Source organism: Chlorocebus sabaeus, chromosome 11 (genome assembly GCF_047675955.1).
Source record: "Chlorocebus sabaeus isolate Y175 chromosome 11, mChlSab1.0.hap1, whole genome shotgun sequence".
NCBI lineage: Eukaryota > Metazoa > Chordata > Mammalia > Primates > Cercopithecidae > Chlorocebus > Chlorocebus sabaeus.
In genome coordinates this window covers 106707085-106732579 of record NC_132914.1, presented here as the reverse complement: position 1 = coordinate 106732579, position 25495 = coordinate 106707085, and the positions used below count along the sequence as shown (strand labels likewise).

The window sequence follows — 25495 nt, the reverse complement described above, 5'->3', positions numbered from 1 at the left end:
TTTTATTACTCTTTAAAAATATTTTTTAGAGACGGGGTCCCACTCTGTCACCCAGGCTGGAGTGCAGTGGCACCATCATAGCTCACTGCAGCCTCCAACTCCTGGGCTTAGGTGATCCTCCCGCCTCAGCCTCCCGAGTAGCTGGGACCACAGTCGTGCAGCACCGCGTGGTGCTTGGTCACACTTTAGAACCACCTGGGAGCTTTGAAAAGCTATCTATTCAAAAAGATACCGCTGAGACAGATGAACTCGGAACACCTGGGGCGGGGTCAGGAATTCGCGGGTCTTTTAGAAGCTCCCCAGGTGGTTCTGAGGTGCAGCTCTGAGAGCGAGAACCACTGCAACAGGCAATGAAAAGGGGTGACAGCCGCATGTGCCAACTGTCTACAAGGTAGCCAGGAGTGTGACACCAGGCCCATATGGTGGCTGCAGTGGTGGCTGGGTTGAAAGGCTGCTCTGGCCAAAGCACACTGGCAGCCGCTTCACTGGAGTGTCGAGTTGGCCCCTGCCCCAGGAGTGACATCCTGTCCCCAGGGGATGAGAGAGAGGGCCGCGAGGAGCAAACAGGCTCTGGGGGTCTCAGCCTCTGCCCCCAGCACCCATCTCATAGCTGCTGTGGACATCTATGGAACACTGGGGAGGCTTCCAGGCCCAACTCCTACAGGCTGGAGGCTGGCTGTTAGCCAGCGCCATCACTGAGGGCACAGCAGCCTCCGGCCTGGTTGCTCATTCAAATTGTGTGGGGAGGAAAACATGCAGGCCCGAGCCCCACCCCGGTCAAGTACATCTGAATCCAGAAAAACAAGCCCCAGCACAGAAGGCTAAAAAATCGCAGTGAGCCTGCACACCGAGCCGAGCCCATCAGACACACATAAGAGCTAAGAGCAGGCTCTGGAGTCCGTTTGAATCCGGCCTCAGATGCTGATGAGCTGTGTGGCCTTGGACAAGTTACTCGATCTCTCTGAGCTTCGGTTTCCTGGTCTGCAAAGCAGGGATGAGACTAGCAATGACACTGAGATCAGGGCAGAGATGAGAAGGGGTGATGTTTAAACACGCCTAGCCCACAGTGAGCGTTCAGTATTAGTATTACTGCTTTATGCGGTGCGTTTTGAAGGGAAGGGGCAGGGAACAGCCATCAGGGAACAGCAATCAAACTCGGGCCATTTCTACAAGTTAAGCTGGGGCAGTTGTCCTCCCTTCACCCTCACCTTCCCAGCAGTGACCCCAGGCAGGGCCCAAGGCTGAGCTGGGGGTGGAGTTCCGCTCCTGCTCCTCTCACCTTCCCCATGAAAACAGCAGGGAAGGGCGCCAGCTGCCCCCTAGTGGCCAAGGGCAGACGCGCACTGAATCGCTTTCACTTCATCCTGAAATCCCTGCGCAGGCCCCCCACCTTTCCACTCGGCCTCTTCGCAGGTCCGCGGCTCCGAGGTTCTGGCTGGCAAGGCGCCAACCACAAGGGTTTCCTGATGGGCACTGGCACTTCAGAAAGCACCAAGCCAACTGCAATATAAAGTTCAAACAGGGCCAGTGGGGGCTGGGGGGTGGGGGTAGGGAGTGCCAGGCACCTGGGCTACGAACATTTGAGTCTGTTTTCTCCATCCAGCCAGTTCATTTCAGAAAGGAAGGCATGCCCAGGAGCGGTGGCAGGTTCTGCTTTCCTGTCTTACACAGGTCTGTGCTCTCGTGGCTGCTTGGGATTCTGGAGCTAGGAAGCTCAACTTCTCCCTCTGCAGCAGCAGCCTGGAGTTGTGCTGATGGACTGAGAGCCGCGTTCCAGTCCCTCTCCAGCAAGGGCCATCCAGGATAAGCCACCTCATCCCCAAGACACACAACAAAGTGACGCCAAACCCTTATTTCCCTCCACTGCTGAAGAGCTCCATGGAGGAAACAGCTGGAAAGGGGACGGGGACAGAGGAGGAAGGTGCTAGTGGCCTGGAGTCTCCCTAGTCTACTGCTGACACAAAATCTTTTTATTCCCCCTTTGCTTTCTTTTCCACAAACCTCTCAGGTACAGATTGGAAGAAACTGCACATGGACCCTGCCTTATTTAACCAGGCCCACCGCCTCCAGGACAGCCCCTGGGGGAGCCCCGTCCCGCTAGGTAGAAGGGAAGGCCGCAGCAAGTGCTGAGTGAGCGACCCAGATAGCAGGTGCTCTGGGAGGGAGGGGGGACAAGGGGTAGGGGAAGGCTTCCTGGAGGAGGAGGGAGAGACCTGGCTCTGAGAGACGGGGGCGGTCCCTGCAGAGGGAGATAGAAGGCACATTTCTCCGGGAACCGGGCCCCAGCATCTGAGCATCCGACCCAGGCGGCCAGGGAGAACACAGGCCAAGGCCGGGGCCTGAAGCAGGTGGGACTGTGGGAGCTTCGGGAAAGCGGCCCCTCTGTCTCAGGTCTGGAGCCTCAGAGGCCCCTCCTAGGCCTCCTGCTCAGCTGGCTTCAGAGGACGCAGAGCGCAGACCATGCCTCCGTAGGTCCCACTGCTGGGACTGCAGAGCTCGGCCGGCATCACCAAGCGGCTGGAGCCTCTCCAGCAGTGTCAGGAGCTGGGCGCCCGCTGGGCAGCACAGGGGCAAATTGCAGCCCCCAGAATAATCCAGAAAGGGGCATCTGGGTGGGGCTGCAGTGTCGTGGGCTCCTCTCAGAGGCCATCCAGGGCTTGCTGGACTTGGCTGTCCAGGGAGGTGGCTGAGTGGATGGAGACACCGGGGGCACCGATGCTGGTTTCCCAGCAGTCAAAGCCACAGCTGGTCAGGGCCTGCTTCGTGGCCTCCACCTCTGGCTGCTCCAGCCCTGTGGGGAGGGAAGGCAGGTCACCCTTGAAAACGCTGCTCTGAGGGAGAAGCTCATCATATTCAAGGCAAAAGCCCGGGCCTTCCTGCTGTGCCTTCCTGGCTGTGACCCCACCTGAGCCAACAGGCCCATGAGGCCCACGGTGACCTGCAGCCCCTCCGCACACCGGAATGCCCAGCGTCGTACCCCCAGGGGTTTAGGGAGCAAGAATTAAAAACATGGGCTCTCAAGTCACAGGACTTGGCCTTGCCTTGTACTGGCCATGTGGCCTCAGACAAGTGACTTCCCCTCTCTCAGTCTCAGTCTCCTCATCTGGGAATGGGAATCATGATGCCTCCCCCATGCAGACCCCAGGGAGGCTTAAAGGAAATAACGCAGGTAAAGTGCCTGGCACAACACCTGGCACAGCGGGCACACTCCAGAAATGTCAAGTTCCACCATCGTCATGGGCTCTGAACTAGGAACCAACAGTCGGGGTCGGCTGGAGTGAGGATGTGGCCACCTCCTGAGGCCTGGGAGCCATCACGGAGGGTGAGGGGATGCCTGGAGCCCAAGGGGGCTCAGTGCAAAACAGAGGGGAAAAGAAGGATGAACACAGAGGAGGAGATAAAGACAAAAGAGAAAGAGAAGGGAGACCAGGAAGGAGGGGATAAGGAGCACAGAGGGAAACTGAGACAGGTGGGAATGGTTAGTGCCTACTGTAGGCCAGGAGTGAGCCTGAGGGCAGAGGTAGGTGTCAGGTGGTTACTCAGTCTTGCTCTTTCTCCAGACCAACGGGAAGGAAAACCTTTTGTTCTGTAGCAAGATCAACCCCATCCTGACCACGTCAAGGGGCACAAGTGGGGCAAGGTGAGGCAGACGTGGAGAGTGACAATGCCCTGGTTACTTCCCAAGCTTGTGGGGACAGCCCCGATGACAGGAGCCCCAGCCCCAGCCCAGCCCTGCACCAGGCTCTCTAGGTGCACTTTCCTGCTTGAATCTGGGCAATGATCTTGCAAGCTAGATACTCTCATCCTTATTTTACCAAGGAGGAAAACCAAGACCCAGAGAGGTTAATTAACTTGCCCAAGGCCACACAGCAGTGCTGAGACCTGTTTCCAGGTCTCTTTTTCCTTTCAAGGGAATTCTCCAGGTGGACCCCTCCTAGGAGCCCAGGCTGGCAGCCTGGCCCACCTACCCCCGGGATACCTGGCTTGAGGAGTGTGATGCCACAGCCACCACCGCCTGCACCAGTCAGCTTGCTGTGAAGTCCGCGGGCCCTGGTCACCTGGCAGAGCTGGTCCAGAGACGCGTGGCCCACACCAAGGGCATTCAGATGGTGCTGGTTCATGTCAATGAGCTCCTAGGGGAGAAGGTTCCATCTGTTCCCACTTGGCCTGCCTGAGGCCAAGGTCCTGTGCCCACCCCTGAGCCTGCCTCGTGCATCTGACAGTTGTTGGCTGGAGACAGCTAAGAGTTTCGCCTACCTGGCACGCTGGCCCTTTCCACTTGTAAAAGAATCCTTCCCCCTGCAGCGTTTCTCATGGAGCTTGGGTAGAGCTGAGCATACCTTCACCACAGCACTCAGCACATATCCTAGGGCTGGTCACAGAAGCCTCTGGCACTGGTGACTGATCAAAGATGGGCATGTGGCCCAAGCTGGGCCAATCACAGTCCCCCCGCCCTCATCCCGGGTTTTCTCTGCCCCTTTCCACTAGAGCTGCTAAAATAATTAAATTCAGACACAATTCACCAAGATGACCTATCTTGCCACATGGTCAGAGATTACGTGGCAGATGGACAGATTCCCGACACAATGGTTCAGCCCCTGGATCGAGCTATACCTGAAGCCATTTACCTCTAGTCTTCTCAGCTGGGAGCCAATACATTCCTTTTTCTACAAAAGCCTGGTTGAAATGGATTTCTGTCATTTGCAAGAGAAAAAGTTTCAAATAATATGCCTCTCTACAGCTGCCTTGGGGACTGGTTTCAGAATAAGAACTAGGTTTAACTCCAGCAAAGCCATAAGCAGGGAAACAGCTGTTTGTCTAGGTTTCTTCAATTATGCAGGGTAAACTTCCTGCTCTAAGGATCCAACAAGATGCATGTGGATGAAAAAAATAAAACTCAACAGCTTTCACTGCCCAGGCACCCAGTAGTTAGATTTCATTTAACCCACAACGTGCTGGGGCTCTAAGGATGGACGCCCAGCCACAGTCCCAGCCATCAGGAAGTAAAAACCACGGGGTTTGGAGTCAAGTAGGCCTGTGTTCGAGTCTCGGCGCTGCCCCTTCTTGGTCGTGCGTCCTCGGGCAAGGTCTTCTGCGCTGGGTCTGTCTCCTGCTTGTAAACCAGGGTCATAAGAGTATCTGCCTCAGCAGGGTGTGGTGGCTCACGCCTTTAATCCCAGCACTTTGGGAGGTTGAGGCAGGTGGATCACTTGAGGTCAGGAGCTCGAGACCAGCCTGGCCAACATGGCAAAACCCCGTCTCTACTAAACATACACAAATTAGCCAGGTATGTTGGCGCATGCCTGTAATCCCAGCTAGGCAGGAGGCTGAGGCATGAGGATCATTTGAACCTGGGAGGTGGAAGATGCAATGAACCGAGATTGCGCCACTGCACTCCAGCCTGGGCAACAGAGCAAGATGACTCTTTCTCAAAAAAAAAAAGTATCTGCTTCTTTGCCCTGAGATGAAACAAGGTGAGTTTTCTGTTCAATGCCCGGCACAAGATATGTGCTATTAGTATTTTTATGGGTACCTTACCATCATCCCCACTTTACAAAAGGGGAAACAGAGGCTCAGAGAAGTGACTTGCCCACTATCACTGAGCTAGTAGGTACCAAGCTGGCACTGGAAGGCGGGTCTGCCTGACGTGAAGCTCCTGTCTACCCTGCCTCTGAGAGCACTCCTGATTTTCCTCACTTCTGTGTGAAGCTCTGTTCCGGGGCACCTGGATCGCCTGTATACCAGGAGCTGCCAATCACTGAAGCATCTCTGCGGAGGCCTACCTGGCTCTCCCGCATGGGGACGGCTGGTTGGGCAGGGTTGGGGTGGCCCCCCCAACAGCCTGCCTCATACCGCGCCCCGCGCCAAGCTCAGCACTTTTGACAAATGAGCTGACAGGCCTGATGGCCTGGTGGCAGCCCCGGGTGCCTCTCAGCAGCCCGATGGGCTGGATGTGAGAGAAGACTTCTGGGGGCCGCTCTCTGCGCCTGAGCGCCAGGTGTCACGTTGCCGAGGCAGGTTCCAGACACCTGTCACATTCTGATCCAAAATCTGTCAAGGATCAGATGACAGGTTGTGACACAGGAGAACAGTTCGCTGGTTTGAGTGCAAAGCTGTCCAGCAGCCGAGTTGCACATTTCAGCGGCTGCCACAGCCAAAAATACACACAATGTATAATCAACGTGCTGTTCTGTGGCATTCTCCAGGGGCTCGACAGGGTGTATTTTAGGCAGTATTCTATCATTATTAATTTCCTACTCGGGGAGGACTGCGTTCCCTCCTCTCTACGTGGAAGGAATCGAGAGCTAGGAAGACAAAGACTGAGGGAATGAGGGCAGAAACGCAGGAATTCGATGGAGGCTCTACCCTGGCACATAGTAGGTGCTCACAACAGATCTGTTGAATAAAGGGACAGACAAGTCTGTCAGCTGGACCCCTGGCTCGGCCACTTACTAGCCGGATAACCTTGGGGGAAGTCCTCCTTCGACCTCAGTTTTGACATCTGTGAAATAGGGGTAAGACACCTACTTCACAGGGAGGTGGGTGTGAGGATCAAGTGAAAAAAATGATTTGTAAAAAGGCACCAGGCAATGACTACACAGTAGGGGGGACTGTGGTGACATGGAGACCGCACACCCCTCTCAAAGGGGTCCCCTCCTGTCCCTTCACTGATGGCTGCTGCAGAGCCACGGCAGCTGGGGGCCACCCGATCCTCTCACTCCGCAAGGGCAGCCAGCTGGCTAACATCAGTCCATATTCACCACGCCAGCTAGACTGTGTCCAGGGGCAGCCTGGACCCTTTGCTTCCCTAAGCTCATGGCACACCATTGTGCTTGTGTGTCACCCATGAGACTCTAAGTGTTCTTTTTTTTGTGAGACAAGGTCTCACTCTGTCGCCCAGGGTACAAACTTGAACTCCTGGGCTCAAGTGATCCTCTTGCCACAGCCTCTCGAGTAGCTGGGACTACTGGCACGCACCACCATGTCTGGCTAACTTTTGTATTTTTTGTAGAGACAGCGTTTCACCATGTTGCCCAGCCTGGTCTCGAACTCCTGGGCTTAAGCGATCCACCTGCCTTGGCCTCCCAAAGTGCTAATATTACAGGTGAGCCACTGCGTCCGTCTAATCTGAGCATTCTTAAGACACTCCAGCGAGGCCACACATCCAGCAGAAGTGAAGCTGGGATTCACTCACAGGCCTAACCACACCCAAAGTACGAGGTCACAACCTGTACACTAGAATTATGCAAATGGCAGTGGATGGGGTTATGATGATGAAAAAACAATTTTAGGACCTGTCTGACCCAAAGCAGGCAGTTGACAAGTAGTTGTTGAATGCACCCATGAAGTTAGCAATAGCAGGAGAAGGACCAAGTAAGAAGTCACCCCTGAACCGACAGAGCACTGTTATCAGCCACATCCCCATCTACCTACGTGCTCCGGAGCTCCTTAGACGTGACCCCAAACCTGTTCCACTGCACTTAGCACGAGCCAGGCCCTGACCTCCTTCCCTGCTCTCTCCCAATTACTCAGAATCACCTGGGAAGAGGCCTGAAAATAACATACGCTTGTGTGGCACACACAGACCTGGGCCCAGGCCAGGGGCTTCTGAGAGCATAGGCCAGAGGCAGGGCCTGGCCTCTATGTGCTGGCTTCCAGGGGATTCTGAGCACAGCCAGATTGCAGAGCCACTGCCTTGGACAGTGGTGTGGACTCAGTAACCCTGGTTCCTGCAGACAGCCTCTTACTTCCAGTACGAGGTACTGCTCTGGGGCTGGAGCCTCCCCCATCTCTCCCAGCACACGCTCACACTCCAGGGAGATGGCATCTATCGAGGTCAGGAGTGGGGCCACGATCTCTGGGAACTAGAGAAAAAAAGAAGGAATGGCTGGTGAGGCCTGGGGGAGGCAGATGCAGCACAGCTGCCCCAGTAGTGGGGTGGAGGGAGGAGGTGTTCCCACAGCCTGCGCCCATCCTCTGGGGAAACTGCCTCTCTTCTGGGCCTGGTTTTTGCCTTCCCAGCTGCAAAGTCAGTGTGTCTAACGAGCCCGATCACTGTTGTTTTCCTGGCCAGGCTATGGGTATGGATGGTACCTTCCTTTCTGCCAAAACCACCTCTCTAAGGGCCCCTAAGGCCCACCACACCCCCTAGAATCCATCAGCCAGAGGGAAACTGGGAAAATCCAGATGTAATTGTGTCCTGGCCACCCTGAAACCTGCCCAGGAAGGGAACAAGAGTCACCTTGAGCAGCCTGTTTCTGACACCAGCCACGAGGGTCCTGGTATTGCGAGGGACTTTGGTGTTGGTCAGCAGGATCTGGAGAGCCGGCGGCCTGCAGGGTGAAGAGGAGGAAGGTCCACACTGAACTCAAGGTGGAGGAGCTGGGTCAGGACTGGGAGCAGTCTGGGAAGCTGCCCCACCCTGATACAGAGGAAGAACGGAGGCACAAGAGGTGACATTGGATTGGGGGAACATGAGACTCCCACTGCAGGCCACAGCTGTGCCTCCATCCCAGGCCCCTTGGCTTCTCGCTCATTTATTCATTCAACTTCAGCTGGGGCCTACAACATACTAGGCACAGCTTGGCCTCAGGGCCGGGACCGGGGCCAGGGCCAGGGAGGGGAGAGGGGAGACAGAAGTCCGAGAAGGTTTTCCTGGCATGACGTGGACACTGAGAACTGAGGAAGGGTAAGAAGCCACCAAAGCAAAGCTAGAAGGGTGAGGATTTCTGGCAGTCGGAGCAGCCTGTGTGAACCTGGAGGTGGTGGAACCCGGCACAGTCATCCAGTGAGAAATCCAAAGTGGCTACGGCAAAGCACAAGGAGGGGCGGAGGCTCACGTGCATGGGTCACCCTCACAAAGCTGGAGTTTTAGACCAAACAACAAGCCCTGAAATGGACCACGCAGAGGGAAGATGCCCAGGCTAGCTGATGCGGGCAGTGCCACGCATCGGCTCGGTAAATGCAGGCAGGACTGTCCCCAGCACGCTGGGCCCATTCTTACCCTACCTCGATGGCGCCCGGACGAGTGGCCCTGGTCTAAAACCAGGTGTAGTTAGAGTCAGTCATCCCCTTGGCTGCCCCCTGGTGCATAGACGTGTCCCAGGCAGCCACGCTGAGCTGACTCTCTGGCATGACCCCGTGGTCCTCACCTGCCCCCGAGGAGCTGCGTAAATCCCTCCTAAAGCCACAATCCCAGTTGTCCTTGTAGTGTCCAAGCCAACATTTCTTGCCATCCAACCTGCCTTTCAGAGGACTGTAGGCTGGGATGGAGGGTGGGGGATTTAGATGAGCTCTGGCCCGAGACAGCTGGAGACGGGCAGAGCCCTTGATACCTTTATTCGCTCTCTTCACAGTTCAAGACTGTAAAATCCAATAGGGCTGGAAAGGGCTGCCACAAGCCTGCTTCATCTCACTGCCCATGAGCCCATGAAATTAATATCGATTCTCAGTCTTGGAGGCTGGCCCCCTTTTTTTTTTAACTTTACAAAAGATGAACGTTCTATTTGGCTTTTCTCTTCCCTTCTAAGACAAGCCATTCCTCAAAAGCACAGCGCTCTGGGAGGCCGCATCTTGATCCACGTCACAATGCATTTTTTCTTTACAGTGAGGCACCACGCATGGCTGGCGGGGGTGGCGGGGGGGAAGCTCCTTAACCCATCCGTGGGATTAACGTGGAGTCTGGCCCCCAGCTTCTCTGTGAAGCCGCCATCTGCTCCCGTGGCACCCCACAGCAGGCAGCAAAGGTTGGTTTGCTCCATGCTCTCATCCAGCCAGGCGGGAGGAGTTTGGGTGTTGCATCTTCATCTTTCTTAGACAAGTCCTCTGCAGACAGGCCTGTCACCAGCCCCACCAGATCCAGGGCTCATACGCCATCCAGCGGCCACCATTCGGGGGTAAGCCTGGTAAACGCTCCTGTGATCTCGGCTTGGCCATGGCCCCAGCCTCTTCTATTCTCCTCCCTCCCCCGGGCTGCTCACTCGGCTCAGCCACCCTGACCTCCCAGCTACTGTGTGACATGCCAGGCAGCATGCTTCTGCCTCAGGATCTTTGCACCACACTTCCTCTGCTTGGGACCAGCCCCGTCCCATAGCGGTGTGACTCATTCAGGTCCCTGTCCAATGTTCCTTTGTTAGCAGCCCCCCTTCCCTTTGTAGCCTCTGACCCTGCCTTGTTTCCTAAAGGTGCTTAAGATTGCCTGACACGCTCTCACAGAGCAACTGACTTTTTCTCCTCTCCCAACAAAGTATGAGTTCCTTGGAGGCGGGGCTTTGTTTCGTTCCCTGTGGTGGCCCCGGTGCTCAGTACACAGTAGGTGCTCAGTGGTACTTGTGCAAAGGATGAATAAACTCGGCCAGCAGAGCTAAGCACTTCAGAGCCGCCGCTTCTGATTGTATGTTCAGGATCCCCTTACATAAACGAGGAGCTGGAGGTCCCGGAGAAGTGACATGCCTGAGGGCGCCAGCTGGCAAGTGGGAGAGCTGGACTGAAACCTAGGCCTGCAGACCCAGCACCTCCACTGAGCACACCAGCAATGCCTGGCCATTCCCCCACCCGCCCCCCTTGGAAAGCCTCCTCATTCATCTCCTGATGCCCCTAGTAGACCGTACACTCAGTGCCCAGCCCATGTCGTCTTCAGTTTTCTAGCTCCAGGGCCTAGCCCCGTGCTTAGGTCACAAGTGGCTCTCAGGAGACACTGAAGGAATGAAATGCCACCACCTCCATGAATGATTCCCCAGGCTCGCAGCCGCATCTATGACGCCGTCACTGTCACCCACAGCAGCTTCACAACCCTTCAGGTGTCTTCTGACGATTACAGTGACCACCGTCCCCATCAGACCGTGGGCTCCTGAGGACAGGCCGGGGCCCACGCGTTTGAGAATCCTCCACACGATCCAGCTCTGGTTGCACGTGGATCCAGGGCAGTGGCAAACCAGCTTCCACCTGGGCCCCCGAGGCTCTTGTGGCAACGACTGCCAGAGCAGCCCGAGGAAGCTGGTCCATGCTCCTACTGGTTCTGTGGAGTGCAGAGGTCGGTGGCAAGGGTGATTCTGCCTTCCAGGGGACACTGAGCAATGTCTGGAGATGTTTTGGATGGCCACGCTGAGGGTGCTACTGGCATCTAGTGGGTAGGGGCTGGGGATGGCGGCAATACACAGGGTGGCCCCAGCACAAAGAATAAGCCAGCCCCCAATCTCAACAGTGCCAGTGCTGCCAACCCTGATGCACAGCCTTGGAAAGGGAGGTGAGGCTGAGCTGGGACAGGAAGATCCCAGAGAACCAGCCAGGGGCCCAGGTGTGGCGCTGTGGCAGGCAGGTTATTGAGCCACTACTAGAGTGGCCCAGCTGGTGGGGGCTGCAGGCCAGACCCTGCCACTCATCCATGAAGACCACCCTGGGTAAAGAAGAGAGAACCCCAGGACCCTTACAGATGCAAAAAGGCCCATGGAGGAGGCAAAGCACCCTGGGACAATCACCACCCCACAACTTAATCGAGGGCTTAGGGAACAGCCAAAAAGGCACCTGGCTCCCCTCTGCCATGTTTCATTCCGGGCACCTGACAATTCCGCCGTGGGTGCAAACAACACAGGATGCTGGACTCTCACATGCACGTTTGTGATTCCAATGACTCCAGCGGGAGGGGCACAGAAACATAAAACAGGCTGAGAGTCTCCAGATGTCACTTCTGCTCCGAGTCCCTCCCAAGCCTCCCTCTGACTTCCATCCTGCCTCTGCCCTGCGTGCCTCCATCATGGGGTCGCTCACATTGTCCTGTGGCGGCTTCTGTGTGTGTGTCTGGCCCCAGCCCCCAAGCAGACTGAGAGCCCTTGGAAACTGCACCCGAGCTTCATCTCTCCATTCCTAGACCCCAGTGCAGCATCATCGGGAACACAGGAAGTAGTGGATTCTTGTTTACTAAGCGAATACAGGAATGAATGAATGAGCAGCAGAGGGTCTACGGGCATAGTCGTGCATGACTCTCCCTTTCTGACCTCTCTGCAGTTTAAGAGCTGAAGGGGAGAAGGAAAGACCAACTGCCAGGTCTCCCCACCACCCCTCCTTCCTTGCAGCTAGTGGACTGTGAGGTCCACACTGGGGGACGAAGAGCCAGGGACACCTGCCTCCTATGGTACTTCCCAAAGGTGCAGAGCTCTGCTCCCTGCACACATCGATGCAGCCATGGCTGAATGTGCTGCTCCACCCCCAAGTTACCTCTTTAAGGATGAAATCTTCCCTTGTTGGTATCGGAGGGCTCCTCCTAAAGAGAAAAGTCAGCAGGTCAGAGCTGTGGGAAAAGCTAACACACCTGTGCTACTTGGGAGAGAGGCTGAACTTTGGGTTGGGTTCACTTTGCTCCATTCAGGAAACAGACTAAGTAATGAGTCAGCCCAGCTTCAGTTACAAAAGGTGCAGGAGGGCAAAAGGTCCCCGAAGCCCCACCAGGAAGCCCTCGCCAGGCCTTGGATTCCTGGGTCCCCCTCCTTCTGGACTGCCCAGCTTCCCCTGACAGGCCACATGGTGAATGTGGGGCCCGGGACACAGCATCTGGGCCCTGTAAGCAAGAGTCCTGACCAGAGGGGAGGCCACCTGGGCAGTCTGCAAACTCCACGGCAACGGCTCTGCATCCTGAACCTACAACTCCCCTGGGGAGCTCGTGGAGGCTGCAGCTTCCCAGGCCCCAGTCCTACCCCCGAGATCCTGATTCAGGGGGTGTGAGGCAGGGCCCCAAGATTTCTCCCCATCCCCCCTCATTTTTCCCAGAATTCGTTGACTCAATTCCTCCCAAACCAGCACAGACTCTTGGGCACCGACCATTCTAATAAGCATTTTTAAAATAACAAAAATAAACCCGAGGCAGCACCTACCCCAGGTGCTGACAGCATTGTCCACTCCAGAGGGGTTCCCGTGAATCACTCTCTCCCCTTGGAAAGCCCACTTGTTAATTAGCTCCAAATCCTCCTTGGTCCACCTGAAGACACAGATGTTCATCTTTACTGTGGCAGTGAGGAGTGGGGCTGGGGAGGGGTCACCTGGGGCTGTGCTAGGGGAGGCCAAGGGGCATAGGAGTTTGGGCCCTTGAGCTCAGAAAGAACAAGTCCACTCTGAACCTCTCCAGCTACAGAGCGTGCTGAACCTGCCCTTCCCTCTGAAGCCCACCTGGCGCAGTCAAAACAGCCCGGGCTTTGGACTCCCACGGTCCTACTTTGCCTCTTTTTTTTTTTTTTTCTTTTGTTAAGACGGAGTCTCACTCTGTTGCCCAGGCTGGAGTGCAGTGGTACAATTTCGGCTATCTCCTGGGTTCAAGCAATTATCCTGCCTCAGCCTCCCGAGTAGCTGGGACTACAGGTGCACGCCACCACACCCAGCTAATTTTTGTATTTTTTAGTAGAGACGGGGTTTCACCATATTGACAGGCTGGTCTAGAACTTGGCCCGCCTTGGCCTCCCAAAGTGCTGGGATTACAGGCACGAGCCACTGCATCTGGTCCCTACTTTGCCTCTTACTAGCTGAGTGACTCAGAGCCTGTTATCTAACCTCTCTGAGCCTCACTCTCCTCCTCTGGAGAATGGGAACGCCACCCTCCTCAGAGGCTAGCTGCGTGTGTGTCTAATGATGGCAAGGTGTCCACAAGCAGCAGGTGGCAACTGCCACTATAACAGACCTCTGCATAAGCGCCCACACCTGAACCAAGCTTGCCTTTAAGAAGAATGGGCAGAGGTGTGACTGTTTCCCAGGGCTCTGCAAGTAGATCCAAAGCACGATTATTATGAATTCAAATCCCAGGAGCCCCAGACACCCCTGGGGGGGCCAGGCTGGTCCCAGCCATGTCTGGATCTCTCCCCAGCATGTGGCCTTACTGCCTTCCATGGACCAGGTGTGGGCTCACAAACACTTTAAGTGAACAGACCCAAAACACATGAGTATGGAACAAGGCAAAATGACCAACCCCACTTCCCCACTCTTTGCTCTCAGCTTTTGTTTCCTTTCTGCAGATTCCCTTCCTCATGAAACAGTAGAAGCTAAAGGTGGTTTTGTGAGCTCTGAGAACGACGTGGCTCAGTGGCAGAGTTATGGAGTAAGCGGTTAGCCTGGTTTTGTTTGTTTGAGATGGAGTTTTGCTCTTGTTCCCCAGGCTGGAGTGCCGTGACACGATCTCAGCTCACTGCAACCTCTGCCTCCTGGGTTCAAGCGATTCTCCTGCCTCAGCCTCCCAAGTAGCTGGGATTACCGGCGCCTGCCACCATTCCTGGCTAATGTTTGCATTTTCAGTAGAGACGGGTTTTTGCTGTGTTGGCCAGGCTGGTCTCGAACTCCTGACCTGAAGAGATCTGCCCACCTCACCCTCCCAAAGTGCTGGGATTACAGGCATGAGTCACCGTGCCCAGCCAGTGAGCCCTTTTTGAAACCCATCCCACCACTGACTCGCCGGGCATCTGTGAGCAACCACTCCACCTCAAACCCTCTGTTTTCTCATCCATAAAACAGGGGTAATAGTGTCTACCTGGCCAGGCGCAGTGGCTCACGCTTGTAATCCCAGCACTTTGGTAGGCCAAGGCAGGCGGATCACAAGGTGAGTAGATCGAGACCATCCTGGCTAACATGGTGAAACCCCGTCTCTACGAAAAAATACAAAAAATTAGCTGGGCGTGGTGGCGGGCGCCTGTAGCACCAGTTACTCGGGAGGCTGAGGCAGGAGGATGGCATGAACCCGGGAGGCAGAGCTTGCAGTGAGCCGAGAACGCGCCACTGCAGTCCAGCCTGGGGGACAGAGCAAGACTCCGCCTCAAAAAAAAGAAAAAAAAAAAAGTGTCTATCTCACTGAGGATATTGAGATGGAAAAAACACACAAGCGCTTTGTGTAATGCCCAGGAGATAGGATGTGCTCCCCAAAAAATAGGCCGTCTGGGGTCACAGCGCCTGGGGGGCCTGGTTCAATCACTTACTTGCTGTGGAGCCCTGAGCAAGTCAATTACCTGCTCTGAGTCTCTTTCCTCATCTGCCAAACAAGGATTTTTACGGACTTGGCAACTCACATGGTAGCTGTGAGACTATGATTAATAATGAGTCAACATCAGTTAACATACTAGATTAGCATGTGCCAAACATTGTGCTAAATGCTTTCTTAAATGGACCATTGAAAAATGGTCCATAATCCTCCCAATTGTGCCCTACAGGGAAGGTACGATAATTATCCTGCTTCTTACAGAAGCGGAAACTGAGGCTTGGATGGGTCAAACAGCATCCTGGAAATCACCGTGCTACTCACTGCTGGGTCAGGACCACATCTGCTGACTTGGAGCCCAAGCTCTTAGCTACTAACTTAATGGTGCCAACAAGATACACTCATTCATTCAGCATTTATTGAGCAACTGCTACATGCCTGTGACTAAGCTCCTAGTCAGAAGCAAAACAGACAAGGTCCCTGACTTCTTAGAGATTAGAGTCTAATGGAGAAAGTGAAGGTCAGTAAGCAATCAGGATTCAAATACAAACAAATCCATGACACTGCAATATGTGACTACAAAGCAGGTGTTTCTGTAAGAGTACTATGGGCTGAATTGTGGGGGCGGGGACAAAGCAGGTGTTTCTGTAAGAGTACTATGGGCTGAATTGTGGGGGCGGGGGTGGGGTGCTTGAAGGACAAGGGGAGCCAGCTGAGCAAGGTGTGTGTGGGGTGCATTGCAAACACACCACCTGTGCAGCACTGGAACCACACCAGAGCTGGCTGGCCTGTTCCAGGGACCAACAGGTGGCAGCGTGCGTGGGAAGAAGTGAGTGATGGAGGTGGGGGAAGGTAACTCAGGCAGTTGATCTAGCCCAGGGCCTGGCCCTCTCAACAAATGTGAGTCTTCCTCCTGCTCTACACAGTGTTTCAGGAGGCTCAGATTTGAGTCTGCAAAGGAGACTGGGCTCCAGTCCTTTCCGACTCAGAAACACATGATGGGCGGGGTAGGGTGGGGTGGGGTGGGGTGGGGGGGTCTACTCTCCCTACGGGTTCTGAGAAGGAATGACTGGCCTTCAGGGCAAAGTGGGAGAAATGGTTGGAAGCAGCATAAGAACACACATGCATGCATGCACACGCACGCACAGTCACCCTCTGCCTTTTGAAAGGCAGGGCCAGTCTGTCGGCCTGTGGAGAATCACTTGAACCTGGAGGCAGAACTTGCAGTGAGCCAAGATCACACCACTGCACTCCAGCCTGGGTGACAGAACGAGACTTCATCTCAAAAAAACAAATGAACAAACAAACAAAACCAAGCTCAGAAAACAACAGCAGCAAAAAAACAAGCCCAGGAAGAGGACAGAGCTCTGCATTTAGGGGCCTCATCCACAACTCCTGGTCCCGGGACAAACTGCATAACCTCTGTGCACTGGGTGGCTTCTCAAGGCACATTCTCCTAATGACGGAAATGGTCTGTGGTCAAGCCTGTCTTGACAGGCCTCACTGACTCACGTGGTCCCCCACCAGTAGGAACACAGAGAGGTGGCATGCCCTTCATGGAGATGGCCCGGGAGGAGGAGAAATGCCCTAGTCTAATGGACACATCCCCTAACGTGGATTTCTCAGCACACTCTAGTGTCTTTCATAACCGTGTGGTAAAACTGGACAGTCACCCCTAGGGCACCGTCATTACCATACAGAGGACACTGTCCTAGTGTGAGTCAATGCAGAGGTGGGAGAGTTCATCTAACCCACTGCCCTCCAGATCTGGACTCCAGCTCTTTCTACCATACCATGGGCGCTTGAACCCAACAGAGCCAAGATGGGGGTGAGCAGAGGTGGTGGAGAGCAGGAGAGAGAAGCTCAGACTGAGTTCAAATCCCACTCTGCCAGCACTAGCTGTGTGGCCCTGGGCCAGCCATTTGACTTCTCGGGGCTCAGCTTCCTCATCTGTAAAATGGCCACCAAGACCCCTCCCACCTCACAGGGAGGTGGTGAGGTCCCCGTGACAGAAGCCACGCCCCGTCCTGCCGCGTGGGAGGGACAGTGGCCAGGTGAGGACCACGGTTACCTGTTGACGCGATCTCCATCCTTCAGCGGGTTTGGGATCTCCTCGCACACAGTCAGGAGGGCCGCTGCCAGACACACCGAGTAGGCGGCGCTGGAGCCCAAGCCCGCCCCGTGGGGCAACTCTGACCACACTACGATATCCAGGCTCGGCAGGGCCCTGAAACACACCAGGGTGCAAAATGTGACTCTCCTACAGGGCAGTGGGATGCCAGCACTGAACCAGGGGCCGGGACTAGGCCTGATTCCAAGCATCTGGTCCAGTTTTCTCAACTGGGGGAGACTTCACGACCCCAAATGTATCCCTACTGAACATCAGGAGCTCATGGTGAATCAGACAACTAGGAAACAGGCACCAAGTTCATTTAAATCCCTGGGTCACCCAACCAGAGCCCTTCCCAGAAGCACCTGGCAAGCCGTCAACCCCTTTCTCCCACCTCCTTCCTGTGCTCACATGCTAGGTGTTTCTGTGGGCCTGCTCTGAGCACATGCTAGCCCCTCTGCCTGCAATAGCCTTGCACCTCCTTACCCCCAGAGAAATCCCTACCCATCTTTCAAGGCCTTATCAAATGTTGCTTCCACTGTGAGTTTCCCTAGCTACCCACAAAGACCCTCCTGGCTCCCCTTCTAGGACCTCCTGCATGCCCTCCTTCCACCACTGCCTCATCACAGCGCGCTAGGATTGTGTGTTCACCAGGGTCCTCTCCCGCCAGATGGTGCTCCCCAACCGTGTGTAACGTGGGTCTGCTTTTGATCACCAGAAAGGTCCGAATCACTTTATCTTACATGTATTTCCCCTAAATGAGAACTGTCAAACTTTGTGTTTGGTAATTTCCAAGAAGTACTTCTCCCATTTCCTAAATACGAAAATTGCAATACTGAATGCATGTCTCCAAATTCCACACACCCACCCCACCCAGACTGGAAGATTCTGGAATGCCCTTTACCCACGTAAGGGGACATGCCTCTCAGGTTGAAATTCTCCTTTGGACAGCAATTATCAGGCCATTTCCAAACGTGTCCTGAGCATAGGGCCTGGCCACTGAACCAGCATCTGCTGCTCAAGGGAAGGGCTGCCCCTTGAGGTTTTCCCTTTGGGTTCTGGACAGAAAAAAAAAAACAGAGGGGCTGGTTGGGGCTGGGTGCGGTGGCTCATGCCTGTAATCCCAGCACTTTCAAAGGCCAAGGCAGTTGGATCACATGAGCCCAGGAGTTTGAGACCAGCCTGGGCAACATAGTGAGATTCCATCTCTACAAATATTTAAAAATTAGCCAGGCATGGGGATGTGCACCTGTGGTCCCAGCTACTTGGGAGGCTGAGGTGGAAGGATCACTTGAGCCTGGGAGGTCAGGGCTGGAGTCAGCTAAGATCATACCACTGCACTCCAGCCTGGGCGACAGAGAGATCCTGTCTCAAAAAAAAAGGCACGCCATATTACCATGTCTGGCAGGGTGCCTGGCATGTGGTGAGGACAGCCAATGGCTGCTGCTCTAGAAGAGAGCATGTGCGTTCTCCAGGAGCAATGACAGAAACCCTTCCTGTTTCTCCATGGGAGGCTGAATCTGGACTCCCTCCCCAGACCGCGCACACACCTCTGCTTCCGGCAGATGGACAGGTATAAGTAGAGAAAGGCCAGCACAGCCAGGCTCTCGGTGACAGCACAGTCATCAGGCAAGCCTGCCACCTCCTTCAGCTTCTCCACTAGCTCTGGGGTGGGTGTTGTGGCATCACCTTGCTCTGTTTCACAGGCAAACAAGCAAACACAAGTGGGTGAGAGGGCCTCTGGTGTTTTACAAACAACAGAATACAGAAAGTCAGCTAGTCACTGGAATCGGAACATGGATGGACATGAATTTATGGTCTGAACACCACACCCAACTCTGTTCATTGGCTTTAGGCAGACTTAGGTTTGAGTCCCAAGTGTGCCATTTACTAGCCACGTGACTTAACCTTCCTGAACCTGTTTTCCACCTTGGTAAAACAGGAATAACGACAGTACGTCTTCACAAGGTTGTCATGAATGTAAAGTTAAATAGGGTGTGTAAACTTTTTAGCACAACACCTGGCATGTAGTAAGTGCTTAATTAACCGTAGTTTTAAGGCCAGGTGCAGTGGCTCACGCCTGTAATCCCAGTACTTTGGGAGGCTGAGGTGGGCAGATCACTTGAGCCCAGGAGTTTGAGACTAAACTCTGGGCAACATGGCAAAACCCCAACTCTACAAAAAGTACAAAAACTAGCCAGGCATGGTGGTGCACACTTGTGGTCCCAGCTACTTGGAAGGCGGAGGCAGGAGGATCGCTTGAGCCCAGGAGGTCGAGGCAACAGTGAGCTGTGGTCGCACCACTGCACTCCATCCTGCATGACAGAGTGAGACCCTGTCTCAAAAAAAAACCCAAAAAAGTAGCCTTAAAACACACACACAGACACACACAGAGAATGCTGGCTCAATCACACAAGGGCCTAGGTTTCACCTTCCATTGTATAAAACCAAAAATCAAAGGAGTATTAAGTTACCACCCAAAATATTTCCCTCTTCCAAAAGCTAATCATCAGGAATAGGACAGCGTAAATGCGAGGCGTTGCCTGGGCAGAAGGGGAGGGTGAGGCAGGTTTTTCCCAGGGATGTGCAGGAACCTGGGCCACCTTCCTCTGAGACACTGAGAAAGCAGAGCCTGTCTGGCCAGCTTACCTTTACAAATCACTCGCTGAGCCTCAGGTCAGATTCTCAAGGACTGGGAAATGGAATTGGGCGTGCGTGTCTTAGGAAATTTCAGGCACTGATTAAGTGCTGGGTAAATATGTGTTGAATGGATTAATGATATACTCAAATGGCCAAGTCATGACATTATTGAGAACCCGGGTATTTCAGAGCTCTGTAATCGAGATGGAACAGTTGTTAAGAGCCTGGATGTTGGGGCTAGGAGAAACCGAGGTCTGAATCCTTTCAGTATCACCAACAAGTGTAACCTGAGCCACTGGACCTCTGAACTTTAATTTTCAAATCTGTACAATGGGGATGAATACCACCACCTATTCCCAGGGAATGCTGGAGAATTCTAAGTGTGCTAACATATGTGAACACACTTAGTGCCTGGCATGCATAAGTGTCCAGTAAGTGCTCACTGTAGTAGCAGGGTGCAGTGGCAGGTGCCTAAATGCCCAGCTACTCAGGAGGCTGAGGCAGAAGGAACACTTGAACTCAGGAATTTGAGACTAGCTTGGGCAGCATAGTAAGATCCTGCCTCTAAAAAAAAAAATGTTCAATGTTTATGACTATCAGGAGGGAGCAAAAGGACACTGAACAAAAGATGGTAGATCTTTGCAACCTAGAAAATGGTGTGTCTCCCAAGGCTCCGCAACTCACACGCCCTTACCTACATACTGCACCTGTGTCGCACCCCTAGTGCCCGCCTCCAGTATCGTCAGATCCTCACGGCAGCCCTCAGTCAGGAAACAGGTCTCTGCTCCCAGGCCCAGAGGGTGAAGTGACCTGCCCAGGGTCACCAAGGGAGTCGGAGTGGTCCGAGACATGGTCCCCCACACCTGGCTGCTTCCACCCCAAGCTACTGACATACACAAGTTGCAGCTGGTTCTCACGGGACATTTCTGGTCTGGCTGAGTGGCCCTGTGCACTATGGAAAGCAAGTTCCATGTGTTCTGGCTGGAATGCTCCAGACGCACGCTCCAAAGGAGTGCCTCTTAACTGAGGCGTCCCTAGAATTGTCCAGGGAAACCCTTTCAAAAACTCCTATCACCACTACCAACTCCCAATAAGACAGGGGCAGAGCCAGAAGTCCATCTGTATTGGTAAAAACAAAAACAACATCCACAATCACAAAAACTCCTGGGTGATTCCAAGATATGATGAGGTTAAAAAGTGTTGCTCTAGGCCGGGCATGGTGGCTCACGCCTGTAATCCCAGCACTTTGGGAGGCCGAGGCGGGCGGATCAAGAGGTCAGGAGATCGAGACCATCCTGGCGAACACGGTGAAACCCCATCTCTACTAAAAATACGAAAAAAAATTAGCCAGGTGTGGTGGCGGGCGCCTGTAGTCCCAGTTTCTCGGGAGGCTGAGGCAGGAGAATGGCGTGAACCCGGGAGGCGGTGGAGTTTGCAGTGAGCCGAGATCGCGCCACTGCACTCCAGCCTGGGCGACAGAGTGAGACTCCATCTCAAAAAAAAGAAAAAAAAAAAAAGGGTTGTTCTAAAATGAGGATTTTGGCCAGGCACAGTGGCTCTCACCTGTAACCCCAGCACTTTGGGAAAGTGGGAAAACTCCTGAGGCCAGGAGTTCCAGACCAGCCTGGGCAACACAGCAAGACCCTGTCTCAACAGCAAGTGAAATGAGAATTTTCAGCTCTTCTTCCATCCCCATATGGCATATGGGAGTGACTGTAGTTTCTCACGGGGAACGGGAAGCAGGTATCAATGGTTCAGGTGTAGTCTAAGAAAAAAACCCAAGAAGATTCTCATTTATTCCACCCTGGCTGAGAAACACTGTTCCAAAAAGCAAGGCTTCAGCCCAGGGAGCAGACAGTAAATTGAGAACAGAAAACACACGTCAGCTCTGGGGCAGGTGCGGGGGACTCCACTGATGGAAAAAGCTGGCCTGCTTATGAATGGATGAAATCTTCACAGTGCTGCCAAAAATCAGCACACACACCTGACACACAAAAGAAAAAACAGGTATTTCTGAATGGTTTATATGGCCTGACCCAATTTTGGTTAAAAAACCAAGATATCTCCCTGTCTCTATCAATCTTTCTATCCATCTACAGAAAATCACCCAGAAGGATTAATGCCAAAATGCTTGGAGTCATTACTGGGGTCAGAGAAAGGAGAAGGGGAATAATAAGTGATTTTAAAAATTACAATGTCCCGCCGGGTGCGGTGGCTCGCGCCTGTAATCCTAGCACTTTTCGAGGCCAAGGCGGGCGGATCACGACGTCAGGAGATTGAGACTATCCTGGCTAACATGGTGAAACCCCGTGTCTACAAAAATACAAAAAATTAGCCGGGCGTGGTGGTGGGCGCCTGTAGTCCCAGCTACTCGGGAGGCTGAGGCAGCAGAATGGTGTGAACCCGGGAGGTGGAGCTTGCAGTGAGCCGAGATCACGCCACTGCACTCCAGCCTGGAGGACAGAGTGAGACTCCGTCTCAAAAAAAAAAAAAAAGAAAAAATACAATGTCCCAGCATTGACCATATCTTCCAATAATAAGCATAGGTAACTTTTACTTTTATTAATTTTTTTTTTTTGAGATGGAGTGCAATGGACGATCTCGGCTCACTGCAACCTCCGCCTCCCAAGTTCAAGCGATTCTCCTACCTCAGCCTCCTGAGTAGCTGGGATTACAGGTGTGTGCCACCACACTCAGCTAATTTTTGTATTTTTAGTAGAGACAGGGTTTCACCATGTTGGCCAGGCTGGTCTCGAATTCCTGACCTTAGGTAATCTGCCCACCTTGGCCTCCCAAGGTGCTGGAATTACAGGCATGAGCCACTGTGCCCAGCCTACGTTTATTAATTTTTAATTATACAAAATGCCAATATATTCTCCTCATTTAAAACATGTGTCCCTTTGTCTACTCTCTGGCCCCAGGTATCTCCCAGGAGAACTAATTGCCACAGCCAAACTGATGTCTATGTCCCCGAGATCTTTTCTATCATTTATACACATATTTATACTTAAATACCTATGTTTGCTGTTTTGCATTTTTTTTCACTCAACAATAGGCCTTGATGATCTGTCCACAACAGCCCACACAGATCCAATGCATTGTTGTACACTTTTAAATTAAAAAAAATAAATAAGTGAAGGTAATTTTATAAGGTCAGGGTAGAAAACACGCTGGCAATAGCTGGCCCCTGGCTCCCTTGGGGACAGCCTGGAATACCTGGCCAGCTGCCCTCTCTGTAGGCTCTCACCACCTCTGGTAAGGCTCTTACGATTTCTCCTCCTTGCACTCACCCAGAAAGCTTGTGTCCAGTAGCTGAAGCCTGGCCACGTCCCAGGCCCACTTGATACCAATGTTGGGTAAGCTGAGGTCCACTTTCCCATTGCTGTGGGGTTGAAGCCGGAGAAATGTTCTCAAGTTCAAGGCTACAGCCAGTGCAACCTGTAGAATAAAGGACAAAAGCAATAAGCCTGAGGGTGAGTGGCAAAGGAGCCAGGGCCCACATGCTAACAAGAGAGCAAACATGAGCACAGAGGCCACTCCCAGCCATGCCCTTGCCAGACACTGCTAATCAACTTTGGCATGCTCTCCCACTAAGCCTGGGGACAGCCACCATCGATCAACTAAAAGTTAACATCCACTTTGCCTTCTTCCTGAAAAATTTCACAGGTTCTCAACACCAAGGAATCACTTCCCCATAATCACCATGTTTTCAATGAGAAATATAAGAATATAAAGAATAGCAGTGAGAGGCCAGGTGTGGTGGCTCACATCTGTAATCCCAGCAGTTTGGGAGGCCAAAGCAGGAGGATCACTTGAGCCCAGGAGTTTGAGACCAGCCTGGTGTCAAACCACGTCTTTACAAAAAAAATAAAGGAAAAAATTAGTGGGGTGTGGTGGTACACACCTGTGGTCCCAGCTACTCGGGAGGCTGAGGTTGGAGGCTGCAGTAAGCCGTGATCGCAAGATTGCGCTCCAGCGACAGAGCAAGACTCTGTCTCAGGAAAAAAAAAAAAAAAAGCAGAGTGCAGCAGGAGTAGAACCTAAGACAGACTTAGGTTCACACCAAGCTCTACCAAGGTATACAGGACTTGGATCAAGTTACCACTTCTCTCCTAAGCCTCGGTTTGCACATTTGTAAAACAGGATAATAAAGGGGTATGCCTTGGGGGTAAGGGTAAAACGAGGTAATGGATGTTTCCGACTCCTTTGCTAGATCATCCTTCCAACTTCTCCATGTCTTAGTGCCCCGGAGCTCAGTTCTCAAACCTCTTCCTTCTGCATCAAAGCTCACTCCTAGGTGATCTCATTCCACTCATAGGGCTTTATATACCATCTTTTTGCTATCATACCGAGTGAGGCCTGAGAATCCCTTCAGTGGGCATAGGATACCTTTTCCTTGCCTGGCTGGGGAGAAACTGACATCTCTGATCTGCTCCCAAGCTGTGCTTCAGGTGTCCTGCAAAATTAGTATCAGGGAGAATGGGTACCCAATCCTTAAAGGCTCTAACGGCTTTGTACCTTGCCATGTACCACGGCATGTTCTCCATGAAGGATGACTTTCCCCGGAGCAGACACCAGTAGGACTTCTGACAACATGGCTCCTGGGAATCCTAAAAGGGAAAGCCAGTGAGAAGAGCAAAGATCTCCAGATGTCAGAACCATCAGGAAGAGATCTTAGAACACCTAGTTCAAGCCCATCATAACAAAAAAGGTAGTCACCGTCCAGCACTTGCTATGTGCCAGAAAGGCAATGCAGCAATCAACTGGACACATCCAACAGATCTGGGTTCAAATCCCAGCTATTCCACTCCCCAGTGATGTCGTCTTAGCTAACTCACTTAAACGGGTATGAACATCGGTTTCCCAACACGTTATATGGACAGAAAATAACCGTACGCACCTCAGTGGATGTTAGGAAGGTTAAATTAACTCAAGGGAAACACTTAGCAGTGTCTGGCACCTACTAATCATTTAATTACTGAGAGCTACTTATTACTGGCTCTGTTCTTCGTTTCAGCTTTTACAACTACTACTACTGAAAGTAGAAATTACATGAAATCATGGAGCAGAAAGAACTCTTTGCTGGACATTTAGGCTGTTTCCAACGTGTCACAATTATAAACAAGGCCACAGAAAACACCCAGTACGCCTCGTTCTGCACACTTAAATGAGTATTTCTGCAGGACAGAGTCCTAGAAAGGGGCTTGCAGGGTCTACAGGTGTGTGCAATTTACACTTTTATAAATAACGCAAAATTATTCTCCGCTTAAGGTTTTACGTCGATTACCTTACGCTAAGATTCAAGTGCACTAAGAGCTAAGTACTATCGTGATTCCCACTTCTTAGAAAAACTGAGGCTCAGAGGGGGAAATCCCCTTGCTTGTCCCAAGCTCAAAATCACGACTGTCAGATTGAGGTCGCCGACCCCTCGGGGCTGACTCTCAGAGCTGGAGAAACTGAGCCACAGAAACTGGGCGCCCGGCTCAGGGCCGTCCTGGGTCGAGGACCTCGCGCCACCCGGCCCCGCGACCCCGGCCTCTCACCTGCCGCCGCCGCCGCCGCCGCCGCCCACGCCCCGGCTGCCGCCACTCCGCGCCGCGGCCGGAGCAGCTCCCGGACTCCTGCAGCCTAGAGCGCCCGTGCCTCAAGGGGAGGAGGCCTTGGCCTTCAGCCCAGCCAATCAGAGCGCGCAAGTCTGGCGTACCTTTACCAATAGGCTTGAACATTGGTGGTGATGCAGCCAAGCCGGCACGGGTTTTCCCGCCCCGCTTCTTCCGTCAAACCAATGGAAAACAAGTCCC

The 25495-nt window shown here is 53.3% G+C and overlaps 1 protein-coding gene across 3 annotated transcripts; it reads right to left on the bottom strand.

The window, feature by feature from the left end:
- Window positions 1-1073: 1073 nt before the first annotated feature.
- Window positions 1074-25329, bottom strand: MVK (mevalonate kinase). Of its 3 annotated transcripts, XM_073021078.1 has the most exons (12): window positions 25238-25322; window positions 24213-24304; window positions 22985-23132; window positions 18605-18749; window positions 17016-17171; window positions 12867-12970; window positions 12214-12259; window positions 11842-11916; window positions 8243-8333; window positions 7749-7865; window positions 3980-4133; window positions 1074-2791 (listed from the first exon to the last, which is right to left on the bottom strand). In XM_073021078.1, the coding sequence occupies exons 2-12, from the start codon at window positions 24288-24290 to the stop codon at window positions 2640-2642; spliced, it is 1266 nt and encodes a 421-aa protein (XP_072877179.1). In that variant the 5' UTR covers window positions 24291-24304; window positions 25238-25322; the 3' UTR covers window positions 1074-2639. The 3 variants fall into 3 exon arrangements, with proteins under 3 accessions (XP_072877179.1, XP_008002832.2, XP_008002833.2); XM_008004641.3 differs by lacking the exon at window positions 11842-11916 and having other exon boundaries at window positions 25238-25329; XM_008004642.3 differs by lacking the exons at window positions 7749-7865; window positions 11842-11916 and having other exon boundaries at window positions 25238-25323.
- Between the last annotated feature and the right edge of the window lie 166 nt (window positions 25330-25495).

Bases quoted from the DNA above. Each gene is read 5' to 3' on its own strand.
- MVK (XM_073021078.1), bottom strand. From the start codon at position 24,290: ATGTTGTCAGAAGTCCTACTGGTGTCTGCTCCGGGGAAAGTCATCCTT. The intron at 18,750-22,984 runs GTGAGTGCAAGG...CCTGTGAAACAG, and splicing joins ACTGGACACAAGCTTTCTGG to AGCAAGGTGATGCCACAACA. The intron at 7,866-8,242 runs GTGACTCTTGTT...TTTTTTCTCTAG, and splicing joins TCAGAAACAGGCTGCTCAAG to TTCCCAGAGATCGTGGCCCC.